At 30.0% G+C, this 19,110-nt stretch overlaps 1 protein-coding gene across 1 annotated transcript; it reads left to right on the forward strand.

Moving 5' to 3' along the window:
- Positions 1-9,600: 9,600 nt before the first annotated feature.
- On the forward strand, positions 9,601-15,356 carry LOC111401303 (transcription initiation factor IIF subunit beta-like). Its single transcript, XM_023028984.1, has 6 exons — positions 9,601-9,923; positions 10,063-10,171; positions 11,423-11,553; positions 11,663-11,737; positions 14,393-14,542; positions 14,938-15,356. Exons 1-6 carry the CDS (start codon positions 9,729-9,731, stop codon positions 15,055-15,057), a joined length of 780 nt encoding a protein of 259 aa, XP_022884752.1. The 5' UTR covers positions 9,601-9,728; the 3' UTR covers positions 15,058-15,356.
- Positions 15,357-19,110: the final 3,754 nt, after the last annotated feature.

A 19,110-nucleotide genomic window follows, 5' to 3' on the forward strand; every position in this document is an offset into this window, starting at 1 on the left:
ATTTGAAAAGAGAAAAAAATGGAGCTTTTGTCAAAAGAAATGCTTTAAGAAAGGGCAGATGAATAGAATACATAATGATTTTCCAACTCCCTCGAAATAGAATCTATTCCACAACATTTATGACATGGTTCCTTACATTTATATGGTACAAGTATTAAGTAGCAGTAAAAAAATTTGTATTCATTTTTCATGATATTATGCATGGGGTAGGTATATCATGGAGGATTCTGCCAAAAACTAAAAATAAGAAATTCTTTCACAATAGAATTTGATAAGTGAAATTTCAAATAAATTTTCAAATAGCCTTGTTTTATTCGAAAAAATGATTCATCGAAATAATGAGTCACCATTTATATTTATATATCTGAGACCACCAAGTACTTGGGAGTTTCTATATTCAATCATTTTCCTTCTTGTTGCTAAATATCTCGTTCATACACATATTCCTGTTGTTTTCTGAATTTTTAGGGAGTTAAAAACAAAGTTCAAAAAGGTCAAATATTTGATGATTCCATTATTTATAATTGAGTCGCATTCACTCATAACCTTTTAACTTAGATATATACTGTGATTTTAATTAAATCTTTGATATAATTATAAATTATTCACTCTTTATTTTTCACAATTACGATGTTATTGTTATCTAACTCAACTTTTATTATTAACTCAAAATGATTTTACAATATCAGCATCAATTAAATATAGACTACAGATAAATTCAAAAAATATGACATGGATCTTGATTTTAATCCCAAGAAATCACAATCTTTACAATTTTCTAAATGCTATAAAAATATATTTTTATATGGTTTAAATTAAAAGGGAAATACATGAAACTGACCCAAATAAGAGAGGCCATTTTTCAAAATGGCCCTTAACTTTTTCAAACATTTGGAACTACCTAAAATACCCTTAAACAAATATTAAGAACAACCTATTTCATAATGAAAATCTTCTATCTAAGTCCTTAAAAAATTACAAGTATTTTTTCTAAAAATTTGAAAGAATTATTAATGAATAATTATAAAATGAAAAAATCCAAATATAAGATAGGACCATATAATATAAAAAAGGTCGTTAAAAATAAAAAAGAAATTAAGTTTGAAAAAGAAATTGATAGGATAGGATATCAAGAACAATTATATGCATCACAAGAAATATTAAAGTGTTTCAAAGAAAACTTATTAGAAAATTTTGCTAAAAGAATTGTAAGATCAATAATCATAAAAGATATACAAGGTATCATAGATAAATTAGAAAAAAAGGAAGAAAAATATCTTAAAATACGATATATCTTTTAGAACAGACATAGATATGATAACAGATATTGATATTATGAATTCTCAGACATTACTAGATTTTGAAGAATTACTTAATAATTTATGAGAAGACCAATAAAAAATAGATTACCACAAGCATATAAAAAATTAGTTTTTAACCTTACCTTAAGAATTTATCTACGCTTAATAACAAATAAATTAACTAAAACAAAAATAAAAGAGTTTTTAGAATATTAGAATAATAGATTTTTAGATTTGTGATTATTAGATTTTTGTTCGCTCGTAGTAGCATCATCCCGTTGGTATCAGAGCCTCCTTAAGATTTTTTATACGCTTAATAACAAATAAATTAACTAAAACAAAAATAAAAGAATTTTTAGAATATTAGAATATTAGATTTGTGATTATTAGATTATTAGATTTTTGTTCGCTCATAAGTAGCACCCATTTGTTTGTATCAGAGCCATATAGATCATGGAAATCATAAAAATAAATAATTATTATCAATGTATTGAAGAAAAAGGATGTTATATATTTTTCAACTCTATCCCTAATAAATTAAAAATAATAACATTATATGCAACTAGGAATTTACCTAGAGAAATAAAGGAACGAATATTACATAAATTAATTGTAGGATTTATCAAAGATAGACGTACATATTTAATAATTATCGAAGTATTCGAAAATGAATTATACCATAGAGAAATATTTGAATCATCATAAAAATATAATCGAAGAAATTAAAAATATTTTAGAAAGAAAGTTAAGAAGAATAAGATTAATAAATAATAAAATTTTAGATGAATTATTAATACCTGAAGATATAACTAAAACTCAAGAAAAACAAATATTAAAATTAAAAAAGAAAGGTATAAAGAAAAAGCAAGGTATTATGAAAAATTGAAAGAACTAACAAATATTGAAGTTATAAAACAAAAATATGATAAAATGATAAGAGATTGTAAAAATGCTGAGTATATAGCATTTTATTATTGTCAATCAAAAAATCGATAAAAGAAAATATCAATCAGTGAACATATGGAAGAATTAAAACATTTAATAAGAACATTAATAAATGATGTACAAGAGATAAAGAATGAAATAAAAGAAGTAAGAAATGATATAAATATATTGAAACTTGAGGTCAAAAAATTAAAAGAAAATGAAGAAAAGAATAATAGAATAGATAAAAAATTTATAGAAAAAGAAATAACCAGAATAGGGAAAAAACATATTGAAAGAGAAAATATAATAATAGAAACAGGAAGTATGGATAATGAGTTTAGAAAAAATATATTACCTAAAATATTAGAAAAAGAGGAATCTAGAGAAAAAAATGTTAAGTAAACAAAAAATTAAAGAAAATCAAGACAAAGAAAATGAATGAAGAATTAGATCTACTTATAAATAATTTTGATCATTTAAGCTTAGAAAGTATAGATGATGAATACCAAATCTTAATGAATACTGGAGGAGGACCTAATCCCGTAGGAACCTCTAAGTAAGAATCAATAGATCCAGATGAAAGTTATGCTCCGATGTATAATAAACCATATAGACAATTTTATGATAAAATAAGAGACAAACAACCGTCTAAAAGAAATAAATATAGTAATAAATTTGAATTAAATAATAATTACGATAAACATGTTAACCATGGAGGAACAAAATTAGACTTAGATTGCAAAATAGACACTAAGAAAGCCTTAATAACATGGGCAAACTCAATGATATTATTCTTTTTATATAATAAAAATGATACATGGGAAAATACTGAAAGAAGAATAGATTTTTTAATTGCATCTTTTGAAGGAAATGTTAGAAATTGGTGGGAATGAATTAGTAGTGATATAAAATCATTAATAAAAAGAAATATACAAATAGAAATAATAAAGTCAGATAAAATAGGAATAGAAAAATTAATAGAATATATTGCAGATGAATTTTTAGGAGAAAATTGGTTAAGAAATTATGAAGAAGAAGCAATACGAGAAAAAAATAATGTAAGAGTTAAGTTAATTAATTTAACAATTTGTGATATGTGTAAAATTAAATAATATACTTGTGAATTCAAGGATTACTATTATACTCAATTTTATAGTAATGAGAATCAAGAAGTATATCAAGATATATATTACAATAAATTACCAGATTCATGGGGAATATATTTTAAAATAGAATTTAAAAAATATATTAAAGAAACTATAGGAATACCTAGAACATTAGGATCAAGAATAAAATTCTTGTTTGAAAGATTTGCATATATATGTCAACAAAGACAATTATTGAAAAAATCAGGAAAATTAACTAAAATATATTGTGAAGATATGGAAAAACTTACAAGATGGGGATGTAATTCTGAACAAAGAAATAAAAGAAAGTATAAAAACTGAAAGTTTAAAAAATACAGAAACTTTAAGAAAAAATACATAAAACTTGGAAGGAGATATTATAAAAGGAAAAATAATATACGGAAAAATAAACCTTATAAGAAAGATAAAAAAAAAACAATGTAAATGTTGGAATTGTGGAGAAATGGGCCATATAAGTTTTGATTGCACAAAGAAAAAAGTAAGAATATTACAAAATGATTATTTTGAAATAGAAAGTGAATTAAGTGAAATATTTGATATTGAACATTATAATAATCGGGAAATATTTATAAGTGAGGCAGATTCAGAAGATTATGGATCAGAATCTGAATAGAGAAATTGAAGAAATAGAAAATAATGATATAGAAATCCAAGAATATGAGGGAATAGAAGGTTATGGATTAAAAATAACTTTTGATAATAATAAATTTAAGAAAATACAAAAATTATCCTTAGATTTGAAAATAGAAAAATGGAAAATTCTAGATAGAATATGGAGAAGAGAAAAAATAGTAATAAATGAATACCATAAGATTGAAAAAACTATAGGTGTTAGGACTACTCAAGGAACACATAAGATAAACATTTTAACAAAAAGTACAGTATCAGAATTATTATCAAAAATAAGTAAAAAACATAGTGAAAAGATCCAATATGTTTATTTAGTAGGAATACAAATAATGTTTAAATCCTTATTTAGGGAAGGAATAGATTCACCATTCACTGTAAGTTTACATGATGGAAGAATTATAAATCTTGAAGATGGTCATTTAGGAACTATAGAAGGAAATTTAGCATATCAAAAGTTAATATTTACTTGTTACCCAAAATATTGTGTCTCACTGAAAGATAAAAACTTTAATGAAGTCTTAGGATTACATTTCAAATTACATAGAAATGATATAATGGAACCAAGAGATCAAATTATGACTATGGAATATAGGGGATTATATACATTTACTAATTCTAATTATGGGAATATTTATTCTAATAAACCATACATAAAAATTCATAAGGAATGCAAGGATATTAGTAGAAATAGTGGAACCAAACAAACAAATAAATCTTATTCCAGAAGAATATGAATTTAATATAACTAAAATTAAGCATGAAATAATAGAGTTAAGAAAAGAAGAAGATTATAAAATAACATTTTACAATGGAAGGTTAATAAAGAAATCAAAAAGTCTTATACTACCTAATAAAAAAGAATATTTGGGAGAAACTAGTGGTATAAAATAAATAAAATCTCATGGAAATATTGGAAATATGAAAATAGAAGGAAAATATTTCAACAGTAGAAGGTATATAAAAAGATCAAATATATTGATAGATATAGGAGTTGGTGAATGTCATATGGCTGCAACTAAAAATAAGGATTAATGACTTACAAGATAGAACCATATGAATATAGGAATTTTGATGGACAATTATATACTACAGAATTAAAGGTAAAGGTACCAATAAAAATAGGTGGGATTGATCTCTTAATACCATGTTATTTGGATGAAAGCATGGATATTGAACCTCATGTATTATTAGGAATGAGTTTCTTAAATGGATTAGAAGATTATAGTATAAAAAGATAAGGGTTATATATAACTCATAAAGGACAAACTATATTATGTAAAATAGGAAGTGGATGAATAATCAAATAAGTTTTCTATTAGCAGTATATATTCAAGTTACTATAGTAGAAACAAACATAACAACTTGTGCCTTAATTGATACAGGAAGTGACATAACAATTTTTAAAAATTTCTTAATAAAATCATGGAATAAAAATAGTAAAATAAAATAACAGGAGTGACTAGAGAAAGCACTCAAATAATTGATAGTGCTGAAAAAGTTAATATAATACTTGGTAGTAAACAAGTTATAATAAATAAAGTATATAATTATAATAAATTAGAATGTGATATATTATTAGGAAATGATTTTATCCAACAATTTCAATACTATAAACAAAATAATTACATGATAATGTTACAAACACCTTGTGCACATCTATTAAAATTACCAAGAGAATTTAGACCCTAAAGAGTTCAGCCAGCCCAGCGTGGTGATAAATGAGAAAAATGACCAATAGTACAAGATGAACTAAAAAAAAAAAACTATCATATAAAAAGATCCTAAAAACAGAAATAAAGATAAGTATGGAAAAAATCATAGAACAATTAGAAAAAATTTATGGAGAAAATTCATTATTATTTTGGAAACCATATCATCCTAAAACTAAAATAGAATTAACAGAAAATGTTATAATAAGAGTTAAACCAATGATGTATACCTTACGGGATATGCAAGAATTTAAAATTCAAATAAAAGAACTATTAGAACAGAAGTTAATTAGACCCAGTAATGGACCTCATAGTAGCCTAGCTTTTATGGTTATGAAACATTCTGAGCATATTAGAGGAAAAGTTAGAATGGTAATAAATTATAAGGAATTAAATAAATATATTAAATTTGATGGTTACTTTTCACCAAATAAAAAAGTCCTAATAAACCTTGCAAAAGGAAAACAATATTATTCCAAATTTGATTGTAAATCAGGATTTTGGCAAATAAAAATGGAAGAAAATAGTATACAATATACAGCTTTTAGTACACCTCGAGGAAAATATGAATGGTTAGTTATGCCATTTGGTTTAAAAAATGCACCACAATATTTCAAAGGAAAATGGATAATATATTCAAAAAGTTTAGTGATTTTCTTATTGTTTATATAAATGATATACTAATATGCTCTAATAATAAAAAAGAATATAGGAATCATTTATTACAATTCATAAATGAATGCAAAGAGAAAGAATTGTACTTTCTAGAAAGAAATCTATAATCGAGAAATAAGAAATAGATTTTCTGGGATTATCAATAGATAGAAAATGAGTAAAATTACAGACTCATATATTTAAAAAGATAGAAAGCTTTTTAAATGAATTAAAATTCAAAGAACAAATACAAAATTTTTTAGAATGTCTAAACTATGTTGAAGGATTTATTGAAAATCTCTCAAAAAAGAGACATAAGATACAAATTCTACTTAGAAAAAAAATACTAAAGGTTGGAATAAAGAACATACTGAAATTGTTAAATTATTAAAAGAAAAATGTAAAAATTTACCAAAATTAAGATTACCAAATGAAAATGATAATTTAATTGTTATTACTGATGCCTCGAATAAATATTGGGCAGCTATATTAAAAACAGATTTAAATGAAATATGCAGATATTCAAGTGGAACTTTTAACTAAACAGAAATAAATTATACTACTCGTGAAAAAGAATTATTAGCAATTATTAAAGAAATAAAAAAGTTTTCATTATTCCTTTTATCTAAAAAATTTATTGTTGAAACTGATAATTCTCAAGTTGCAGGACTTATTAGAAATAAGATACCTATGGAATCTCAATATAGAAGGTTACACAGATGGTAAGCATATTTATCATTCTACAATTTTGATATTGTTCATATTAAAGGAATAAATAATTATCTTGCAGATTTTTTGAGCAGGAATATCGAATTCGTAGATAGATAATATCAAAAATTCATTAATAGACGTCAAAAGACGAATGGAGTTCCTCATGGAGGAATTAGAAGATATGAAAATTGGAATTGAGCAATTAGAGCAAATGGCAGAATCTATTCAACAAAATGTCAAATTGTTGGCATTCCAAATATACCAAAGAATTGAATGATAAAATTGATGATATTACTTACTTCACAATTCAAGTCATTAAATACCAAACAGAAAATACCAATAGATATAATCTCAAAAATACAAACAGGTACACAGTCAGGAAGCCGCAGTGGACCCAGCAATATCAAACGAGACATAGCAAGTTCCCGGAAGGTGACTATAAAAAATGGTGATGAACATACAAGAGTTATTAGGATCAAAACTGATGAAGATGATGATACCCCTTTCTCATCAAAAGAAGAAGAATATAGATTATTTGCCAAAATTGTTTATGAATTGGAAGAAAATAAATCATATTTTATTACATCAGGATATCATGTTTATCCAAGATTAATAATTACCAAAGATGCAGACCCTTTCATGATCAAAATGGCAGCAGATTATAGATTTCTAGATTTGATCTATCTAGGAAAAGATTTAAAAGAAATTAAAAAATTTGATGATATATTCAGCGCAGAAGTTTCAAAATTTGCCCAATGGAGATCAATTTATATCAAATTTTATTCAATAAGTTCCGAGATTAATGGAAGGATATACTATCCTGCTGAACATATTATCACAATTGGATATGTTGGCCGAGATTTTCAGATTGAAGTTGGCCAAAATAATAAACCATTGTCTAAAATCAATAAATCATGGATAAAATCCCGAAGAGTTTTGGGGATGAAAATTCTTTACAACATTGCAAAGAACTTATATGATAAAAAATTCAGATGCTTGTGTTAATATGAAGGATGGACACTCATTACGAATAATGGAAAAGAAAAATCTACTATTTTGAAAGAATATATCCAGAAATTTGATACTCATCAAATTAATGGAAGTCCTACAATAATTCAAGAATCATGCAGACTGAGGGAGTGCCCCACATGCAGACAAAATTAAAAGATTGATTCCTGAAGATAAAAGATGAATGGAGATAAATAAAAGGGGACCTACCACTACCAAAGCATCTAGCTAGCTGCATATGGAGCCAAAGATGGAGAGGCAATAATAGAGAAAAAGATGCCCCTTTGATGAAAAAGTAAAAATGCATGTGAAAATGTAGACCCCAAGAGGAAAAGAATAGAGAGGGATGTGAGACTTTTCAAATTCTGATGTATGCAATGATGTAATAGACCAATAATAGCAAGTTTGAGTCATGTATAAATAGAGGTCTTTGGGGGAAAGAATGGATCATCTCGAGTTATAAACCATTCTCTTTTCTTAAATTTTGTTTAAAACCAGTTTTTTTGGAAACCCCTTGTATACAATAGAAACCTTGTATAAATCATTATATAAATAAAATTTCAAATTTTTGATATTAGAAAAATATGAGTTTCTAAACTTCCTATGCCGTAAATTTTTGACAGATTAAAGAAGATAATTTTTTTCTTACTTTAACAAAGAGAGAATTTTCTTTACTTAAGATCCTTAATCTTAATTCTAAGAAAAGATACAATGAGAGCAAGAAGCTGAAATAGCATAATTCCCATTGAGGTAAAAGGCCGTTTGAGGGAGCAGTTTGCAAATTTAGAGCCTGAATGTCACTCGATTCTAAGAATACAGATTTAAGATCAAAAGTAAGGTAAAAGTATTGTCTTTGTTAAATTTAGAAAGAATTCTTCTAATATCTTGAAAGAATCGTATGGATTATTACTTATCATATTTGCAAAAATTTATCTATCATGTTATTATTATTTATAAAACTTGTAAGGAATTATCTATATGATGTCAGGCTATACAATTAAGGGATTAGACAATCTGTTAGAAAGACTATTAGAAAAAATAAAAAAATATTTTTTCTCAACTAGAAACTATGGATATATCATTTAAGGAATATGATAATCTTAAATAATTATATGACAATTATATCATAGATTATGCTAATTTATTAGATCAAATGATGGAACTATATATTAAAATTCGAAATAAGAGAAATAGAAGAATTTTGGAATTATTCGAATAAATTAGGATATTTTGTGCAAAATATGACAAGCCATTTCATTAAGGGTAATAGAGACATTTTAGCAAGAATGAATAGTAACAGGCCATTTAGAAAAATCCCCCAAATTAAAATCAGATTTTAAGTAATTATTGACAAAAAATAAAAAAATAAAATGTATAATTGTAAAGTTATGAATCTCATAAATTATATTGTTAAGATTAACTTTTAATTTTTATCAATTTTTAATCTACACTAAAATTAAACTTAAAACATAAATAACACTAACAACAATTTCACATCTTAATATAATTCTTATTAATGAAAAAGAAAAAATTATTTGACCCGATCCGAGTCGAACAACCCAGTCCAATTCAGTCATAAATTCTTCTTCAGACAGATCCCCACCGTCACCGGACACAAAATAACCTCAGAAAACAAAAAAATGGAGGATTCTCATAGTGACAGTAGCACTGCCGTCGACACGGCGAAAGCCGAGAGATCTGTGTGGATGATGAAGTGTCCGCCAGTAGTCTCCAAGGCATGGCAGGCTGCCGCGGCCTCCGCCGATTCGCAGCCGGTCGCCAAAGTCGTTGTCTCACTTGATCTCCTTAGCTCCGAAGAACCCTCCGACCTTCAAGTGCATTTCATCATCCTTTGTTTTAATATGTGTATAAGCATGTGCTTTTGTTAAACGGGTTTGATGATTTTACCTTTTTGAACTTTACATTGTTGACTTTCAGAGGGGTTAATTTTGTGATTACTTTGTTTGATATCAGTTTACCATGGAGATGGCTAGCAGTGAGGTTGTGAATGTTCCTAAAAGTTACTCTCTTAATATGTCCAAGGATATCGTTCCCATGTGTATTTTCTCTGAAGCTGATCAAGGTGAAAATTTTGACCTAGCTTTTGTTTTTTCTAATTTTCTAATTTTTTTTTATGAATACCCTTCCTTTTACAAATATTTCTATACATTGTAAAGTTTATCTATCTGTGTACTGGATTTTTTGAGATCCTATAAACGTTCTTTTTATGTTGGATAGGATTACTTGTCTTTAGTTCGTTTTTAAACGTGTATAAGTTAATCTTACCACTGATAAACTTCTAACTGCTCTAGATTTCGATTATATTTGTATTTCCTATTATAATATATTTCGACCTAGTGAATAAGCAATGCTGTATATCTGTTGATGTAGTCCATGATCTTCCTTAAACTTTTGGACATTCTGATACCTTACCTGTAATTACGAGAAGGAAAGCTGTATCGAAATTGAAGCCTAAAAGTTTATCTTGTGAGTAAAGCCTTCAGGCGCGAGTCATATTCCCAAGGCCACCCCTTATAAGAAAAGGCCAGCTAGAGAAAGGTTCAGCACAACTCTTAGCTAGGTTCGGGTGACAAATCTTTCAAACTATGCTTCCACTCACAGAATTTGAATGCTTCTTTTTGAGATTTGTTATCAGCATCATTATTTCATTGCTCTTTTAGATGGAGGTTTTTTTGTTCATCTTTCTTAATGTGGTAACGTAATTGAATATTACTACTATGTGCAAGACAACTAACGATTCCGGAAATAAGATAAAGGCAGAGAATGAGTTTTATTCTCTTTAATTGGAAAGTTAACAAGTTAGGTGGACATGTAAGCATTCATTAGCAGCATTTTTTTTTCTTGGGCATATGATTTTTTATAGAATCTTTTTTTTGCCTCAAGGATATTCTCTCATGGATATGCATGTATCTCAAAAGTTGCATTCTGTAGTATAAGACAATGGGTAACCTGATCCAAATCATAAATATATGGTATAATTTATCGTGCTATAATACATTTATGAAACAATGGGCTGTAGAGGACTTCCAGTTTACTGCATTCAGTATTGTGACTCATAGTTGGAATGGTGTTTAGAACCAAGACTCTCAAGATGAAATATTGGGCTCTTTTATTGGGTCAGCCAGTTCATTCCTTGCTTTCTTTCAAGTCGTGCTGTCCTGATATATTAGCTGCTCTACTTTGTGATCGTGTAACTTTGGTTATACACTCTAAGCCCTTCTCTTGAAAGTTGTTTCCAAATCAACTTGGGGGGAAACACCAGCCATCTGTTTGTCTCTTTGCAATGACTTTATTATGTTTTCTTTTTCATTAGGAGGGGTTGCAGTGGAAGGAAAAGTCGAACATAAATTTGACATGAAGCCCCATCATGCGAATATTGATGAGTATAGGAAACTGTGTCGTGAAAGGACAAACAAAGCCATGATCAAGAATAGACAAATACAGGTTATACACATCTCAGTTTATGTCTTTGCATGTTATATTGCTGGAATTTCAATTCTTGTATGATATCTTTGTATGAAAATACTTTTTCGGTTTGTTCGTTTATTTGTAGGTGATTGATAATGATCGTGGAGTGCACATGAGGCCCATGCCTGGAATGCTAGGCATGACTATGTCCACTTCCAAGGTATTTGTATTCTTTGTACCTTATGACCTTATTTAGCTCCACACACCCATCCTGAACACACCACAATACACACAAAAGGGGAGAAAAACCAACGAGGTGACAGGAGTAAATGGCTCTCAAAAGATACTGTAACCAAATTTGTCATATCAGTTGGGTTTATTTTTCAAATTTCTTCGAACATCTATAATTCTGATGCAACAATACCCGCCTAGCTGGGCTAGCGAATTTTAAATCTGTCCTCTTGATACAGTAAATTCTCTGAGATTGAGCAGGACTAGGTGCATTTTCAATTTTTCACCCCAAAAAATCAATTTTTTGACCATTATTTTATCATTCAAGCTTTCATTTTTGACTTCTTCTCCCACAAGTAGAACCCACTTTTCACTTCAACGATCAAAAAATCAATCCTCAAAATCACTGCCGAACAAGCCTTAGATAAGAACATAAATTGATTTTTGTCTACAATTCTGGTTGTCATCAATGCTTATAAATCTAGTCCATACTCAAGATTCATGCAATCTAAACTTTCAGTTTTTATAATGTCATTTAAAAGAATAAGATATCTAATGATTTTAAAATTTTGGATTATGATGCTATTTTAATTAGATCCATCCAATACGTGCAAATTGTGGAGAAATTACCTGATTGATATTAACTTTTACATGATGGATGTTATTTTGATTTGTTCTGCTCAACACATCGCTAATATAAAAACTAATGTTTGGTTCTAGGTATCAAATAGATATTGATTACTTTCTGGGCTTCAAAATGAATAGAATGGTTTGACTTGAAGAGGTTTTTTAGATTCATATTTGACATCCCATTTTTCCCATTTTCACCCTCAATTCAATGGGTTTCCCTTTGAATCTTGATATACAATAAAGCCAATCCTTCTTTCCTTTAATCTCCTACATGTCTAACACCTCCGACCAGCAACCATCACTGCAAAATGTTGCAGAGCAGCTCTTGTATTATCCCAGCCTTTAACTATCACTAATTACCTAAAACTCCCAAACCACCACCACTGTACCACGACATAACTCCCAAAATTACGCGTCACTATCACTACTAACACATCCCGAAACAAAAATGGGGGGAAAAAACTCTTTTACAACCAACAAAAAAAGGTAACCGATCCAAAACACCAAATCTCCGCTAGGACCAACAAATTTTTTTTAAAACACAATCAACACCGCAACATGCAGCACAGCCACCCAAGGCAGTACTTCTCTCAATACTGATGTGAAGTCAAATGATGGCTTGTTTCACATGGCCATCACTCCTGAATATCTCCAATCGTGGCATCATAGATACTAGGACTATAACTCTTCAGATCAGGGCCTGAGGTCAGATTCAATGTAGTGGTTGTGGACCACGTGCTAAGACGGTGTTGTTTTAGGATATAAGTGGCGTTGGCATGGAGGTGGAGAAAGTGCAATGGTAGGTAGTGGATAACCAATGTGAGGAAGATTGATTGAAAGGTCAGTGTGGTGATGATGACTTTGGTGATCGGTTTGGCAGTTGGGCGGTGATTGTAGTTTGTTGTTTGATCCATAAGGTCCAAATGCTTGTTGTATGACATGTGGATGATGGTGGTGTTTTATATGTTGTAAGCGGCTGTGTGGCGCACTGACAGGTTCAAAAGAGAATATGAGAACATGGTAATATTGACCATTTTCTACCAAAGAAAACGTGGAAGAATTAAGAGATGGTTATAAAGTAGGTTTACTTGGGTAAGTGTGCATTATTTGAGAACATCCCAATCAGGAAAGGAAACCATTTATTTTGAAATTGAACTAGTAGTAGGTATTTGAAATATTACTTGCAATATTTTGTTTTCAAGAACTTTGCTTTAGATATCTTATCATCTGCTTGAATAAGAGGTATAATTGAGAAGAGTCAAAGTTTATATACAACTGTGTATCAGTCCTTTTTTGAGTTTAATACGTTTGGCCATCACATTTTATTACCTGGCCAATATATTTGGACGCACTTAATACGTGAGTGGCAGTGGGTTTCAGACTATTGATTTTATGATTGTCACTAAAGCATTAGTGTATGAATAAATAACAACATAATAATATGTTCTATTAAAACATAAGATTGACATAAAATAAATGACTTAAACTAGTATATTTCTTTTCTCCAAAATAACTTCAAAAAGATTGTGTTGTAGTAACAATGCTTCAACAATCATAAACCTTTAGAGGTTGGTGGATGCAGTATGAGGTGTTCTATATGGTACTTCGCTATAGCTATTTTTAGTGCTATTAGTTATGCATGCTTTGAAGAGTTGCAAGGGGAGCTGATGCATCCCACCATGACAGGTGGAATTTCACCATTTCTGCTGAATAGTGAATAGAGCAGATCCAATTTGTTAGCTTGGACTTGACCTAAATATTTTTTGAATTTAAGTTAAAATTGCAAGTGCTCATGATCTTGGTGTGGGCACATTGCCATCTTTGACTTTTTGATTTAACATGGTTGTGATGCCATCTAATGTTAGATAGATATATTTATTGTGTGGTGAACAACTTTGTTCACTTTGCATATATTCTCATCAATTGGAAGGTCCATATATCTCTTACAAAATTATTCTGTAATAGTGGTCAAACAACAGGAATCATATTCGTATAATTAATTGCATTTGTGCAGGATAAGAAGAAAATAGCTCCGGTTAAGGGGCCCGATGTGAAAAGAACTAGAAGGGACCGTGGGGAGCTGGAAGATATCATGTTTAAGCTTTTCGAAAGGCAACCTAATTGGACCTTGAAGCAGCTTGTCCAAGAGACTGATCAACCTGCGGTATGATTTTTATACTCTTGTTCTGTTATGGTATGTTTAATAAGATGGATTAGATAGATGTGGAAATTATAAACAAGAAAAAGAAGTTTAAATTGTCTATTATACTGTCCAGGAAGATTGTATCGAACATGCGCTTATTTTGCATTATTCACTGCTTTCTAGTGAATCAAAGAATTAGTGTCAGTTCCAATGTCTTTGTCAAATATAAGGCCTCTCTACTTTATTTTGTTAATACTTGTCCTTCAAGAAAATGAAGCAGTTTTTTTCTTATGTAATTTATTCTCCTAGTTTTCCATGATACTAGGTCACATGATGTGATGTCCATTTCTCCACTTGTTTCGCATTTTCCTAGAATTTACTGCTCATATATTAATGTATCTAATTTCTTTTTGCAGCAATTTTTGAAAGAGATATTGAATGAGCTATGTGTTTATAATAAAAGGGGAACAAACCAAGGAACGTATGAGCTCAAGCCAGAATATAAGAAAACCGTTGAGGATACAGGTGCTGAATAATGTCTATCCTCGACTGTATATTAGATTGTGTGGTTTAAGAGGATTACAGCTAATTAAGAAAACAAGTCTGCAATAACACCCAACCCATACTTTCAAGATTTTAAAATGTGCAGATGTTTACCATCCTTGTTAAAGTCAAGAAAAGAGTAGATAATGTTGAAGAATCATATAGTTATATGCACTTGTTTAATATATCTACTTTTGGTATTTTCCTTTCCCACCCTCTTATTTTGAGATAGCTTTGCATAAACTCAACACATTTGGCGAATTTTTCAGGGATAAATTGTGGATTCTGTACATGTATTATGCCACTCTAATATTCCTAATATAAAGATATGGGAATTGAGAGAGAAAAAACTCTTTGTTCTTTTCTTCTCCATTATAGCAAAAATAAACTTGTGACTGCAAGTATGATTGCTTTCTTTGTTTTCAATTTTTGTTCTGTTTAGTTTTGCTTTCTTAAGAAGGGATTAAGATTTAATCCCTATGAATCCATGCGAATCACGATGAGGATCGTGAACTTGACAGACTAGGAATCTTCTTTGTTTCTGTTGGAAATTTAAAGCATCTTTGGACAAGATAATAGCACCATCGTCTCAAATGTGCTTTAGTGGAACTTTATATCGTAATGGTGTCTTGGGGGTACCCAGTTATGTGACACTTGTTTCCATAACCTGTGCGTTTTAAAGGGACTGTTAATGGAGACTTTCTGTTACTCCCATGAATTTGGAAGTCAAGAATGGATGACTGATGAAAGAAAAAGGATAATGTGTTGAGGTTATATTGGTGAGATTAAGGTGGTCTTGCACCATGGATGGATTTTGAGAGATTCCTGGTTCGAATCTAAAACACGATAGTTTTGATGAAAAACCGTTTAATATTGGATGTCATAAAAACTTCCTTGGTCTGCTAGTTCAACTAAAAAAATCGAGAATGTAGACATAAGTTTTATGGGTCCTGCCATTATCAATCGATGACATTGAGTTGGTTCTTGTGATGTTAGTTGGCTTGACTTGGCTGAGTTACAATCGAGTTGGTTGATGAGGTCTTTTTCAATTAGGATATAATTGACATTCTCACTGGAGTAATCCATGATATTTCAACGTTGAGATCTCAATATTTTAGAAATAGTTAAGATTTTAATGATCAACATCTATGATCTATAACGTAGAGGGACATTCATGCTCTTTTAGATAATGACCTGTCATTCTAAGGGTCACTATCGACTATTACATGTAGGCCCCTGTGCTCTTTTGGACGAAAACTTTATCCTTTTTATGTCGATTCTTGTAATTGCATTTTAAGAAATTCACGTCCATGCTATTATGAGTTGTTATGATATTTTGTCTCTGTTTGATGATCACTATAAAAAGAAATTGAGGAAAAATGATATTTTGGATAGTGATTTTTTTTTTAAAATTTAGATTTACGTGTAAAATATTTTATGAAATTTTTTGAAATAAAGAGTCAAACTTATTGTACGGTGCATTTTGTCCTGATTTCGAGTCTCTTAATTTTTTGGCATCTGAGAGTACTGGAATTTTGAAGAGATCGTACAAACTTGACCTTCAACTCGTTGTTTTATTCCTCTAGTCAAATTTCTATAAATTATCACCCAAAGACATTTTCAAATATACCCTCTTTAACATAGTCAAACATAGTGATTGATGGAAACGTGTACAAGTAATTCGAAGTAAAAATAGGGGTGATAGTCTTTCCCCACTGGACTTCAATTTGGGGGGAAAAAGTGGGAACAAGTGATGGTAGAGGGGTGGCAAAATGTGTAGCACGGTGTCTAATAAATGATTGGACGGCAACAGTGCAAACAAGGTTGCGATATGTGAGCAACGTAATTTTATATAATGTAAAAATACTGAATTACAAATTTATTGTAAAAAATTCAAATAATAAATAATAAAAATCAGTATTTTGAAATTAGTTAACATTTTTAATGTATTTGAGAATTGTTCTCATAATAATATAAACCCATGCTTTTAACTGGTGCAACTCAACTTTATTTTTTTCACATAGGAGAAATTCACTATAACCAACAGAAATTGTGTTTACAATATCGAGACTTAATGCACTCAATTGAAATCTAAGGCTCTTAAGATGTTGTATAACTTTTTCTCTCTCAATCTCTTAAGATTTTCATATGTTATAATACAATACACGATGGTTTGTATATATAGAGAAGCCAAAAGACCTAATTGTAGATGAATAGGAGTCCAAGACGCGTTAAAACGAGAAAAAATCGAGAAAGACCGTCGCTCGAGCGGGTTCGAGCGATTGGGAGCAAAAAGCGGGCGACAACTCTCTGCTCAAATTTTGACAGTTTCGCACGAACATCCAACTAACGAAAATGCGCCAATAATTTGTCTCGGTCTTTAAGTTAATTTCTCCAAGACCAACTCAACCATAACTCCTATACCCACAAAAATTTGGGTCAAATTATAGCAAATCCCCACCTTGAACCAAATTCCAACACAAAGAATTTCAAATACACATCTCATATAAACACCATTCCACCTTTTCCAAACAAGCCCAATGGACTAAATCAATGACAAACACTGACTAAGTTTGGGCAATGTTCAAACTCAGCAATGGGAAGTGATTTTGTTATCATATCAGCAAGATTATCCTTGATATCATCAACCTTGCTCACTAGAATATCACCACGACCAATTACTTTACGCACAAAATGGTATTTTATATCAACGTGCTTAGTCTTCTTGTGGAACATCTAATCCTTTGTCAGAAATTTAGCACTCTGGCTATCACAGTATATTGTAGATATTTACAAGTTATCACTAATTTCATTGATTAATCCACTCAACTACATAGCCTCCTTACATGCCTCTGTAATTGCTATGTATTCTGCCTCTGTTGTAGACAAACTATCGTATTTTGTAAAATAACTTTCCAGCTGATAGCACAACCTCCGTAGGTAAACACATACCCTGTGAGTGATTTCCTTTTATCAAAATTCCTTGTATAATCTAAATCCATAGATCTAATTACTCCATCTGAATTTTTTCCAAAATGCAAAAAAGCATTAGTAGAGCCATTCAAGTATCCGAGGATCCAATGCACTGCTTTCCTATGTTCCTTTCATGGATTTGCCATGGATCTGCTAACTGTACTCACTACATATGTCAAATCAGGTCTTGTACAAATCGTAATATACATAAGCAAAACAACTACACTGGAATAAGAGACCCTTTACATGTAGTCAACGTCTTCATCTAATTGAGGACACAATCCGAATGATAACCTAAAATGGGCAGCTAATGGAATACTGACAGCCGTAGCATTCAGCATATTGAACCTTTGAAGTACTTTCTCAATGTACAATTTCTGACTCAAATACAATCAGTTAGCCTTTCTAGTCCCTCAAGATTTCCATTCCAAGGATCTTCTTTGTTGCACCCAAGTCCTTCATCTCAAACTCCTCGCTTAGCTGAGATCTAATCTTTCTAACCTATGCTCTATCTTTGGCTGCTATAAGCATATCATCAACATACAATCGCAAGTATGTAATCGATCCACTACTTTCCTTTCTAAAGTACACACAATTATCATAATTGCATCTTGTAAAACCACGAGTAGTCATCAATGAATGAACCGGTTATACCATTGCTTCGGTGACTGTTTTAGTCCATACAAGGACTTTTTCAATAAGCACACACATACTCTTCTTTTCTAGAAACTATGAATCCTTCTTACTGTTGCATGTAGATGTTCTCTTCAAGTTCTCCATGCAAAAAAAGCTGTTTTAACATCCATTTGTTCAAACTCTAAATCATTCTTTGCCACTGTCCCAAGTAAATCCCGAAGTGAACTGTGCTTTACAACTACTAAGAATACATCTGTGAAGTCAACATTTAGAATTTGATTGTAACCCTTTACTATCAACCTGACCTTATACTTGCTATTTTCAATCCTTGATATTCCTTCTTTCTTTTTGAACACCTACTTGTAGTGAACAACCCCTTCGTCCTTAGGCAATTTTACTAAATCCCAAGTGCTATTTTTATTCAAAGACTTCATCTC

This window comes from Olea europaea, chromosome 10 (genome assembly GCF_002742605.1).
Source record: "Olea europaea var. sylvestris chromosome 10, O_europaea_v1, whole genome shotgun sequence".
Taxonomy (NCBI): Eukaryota; Viridiplantae; Streptophyta; class Magnoliopsida; order Lamiales; family Oleaceae; genus Olea; species Olea europaea.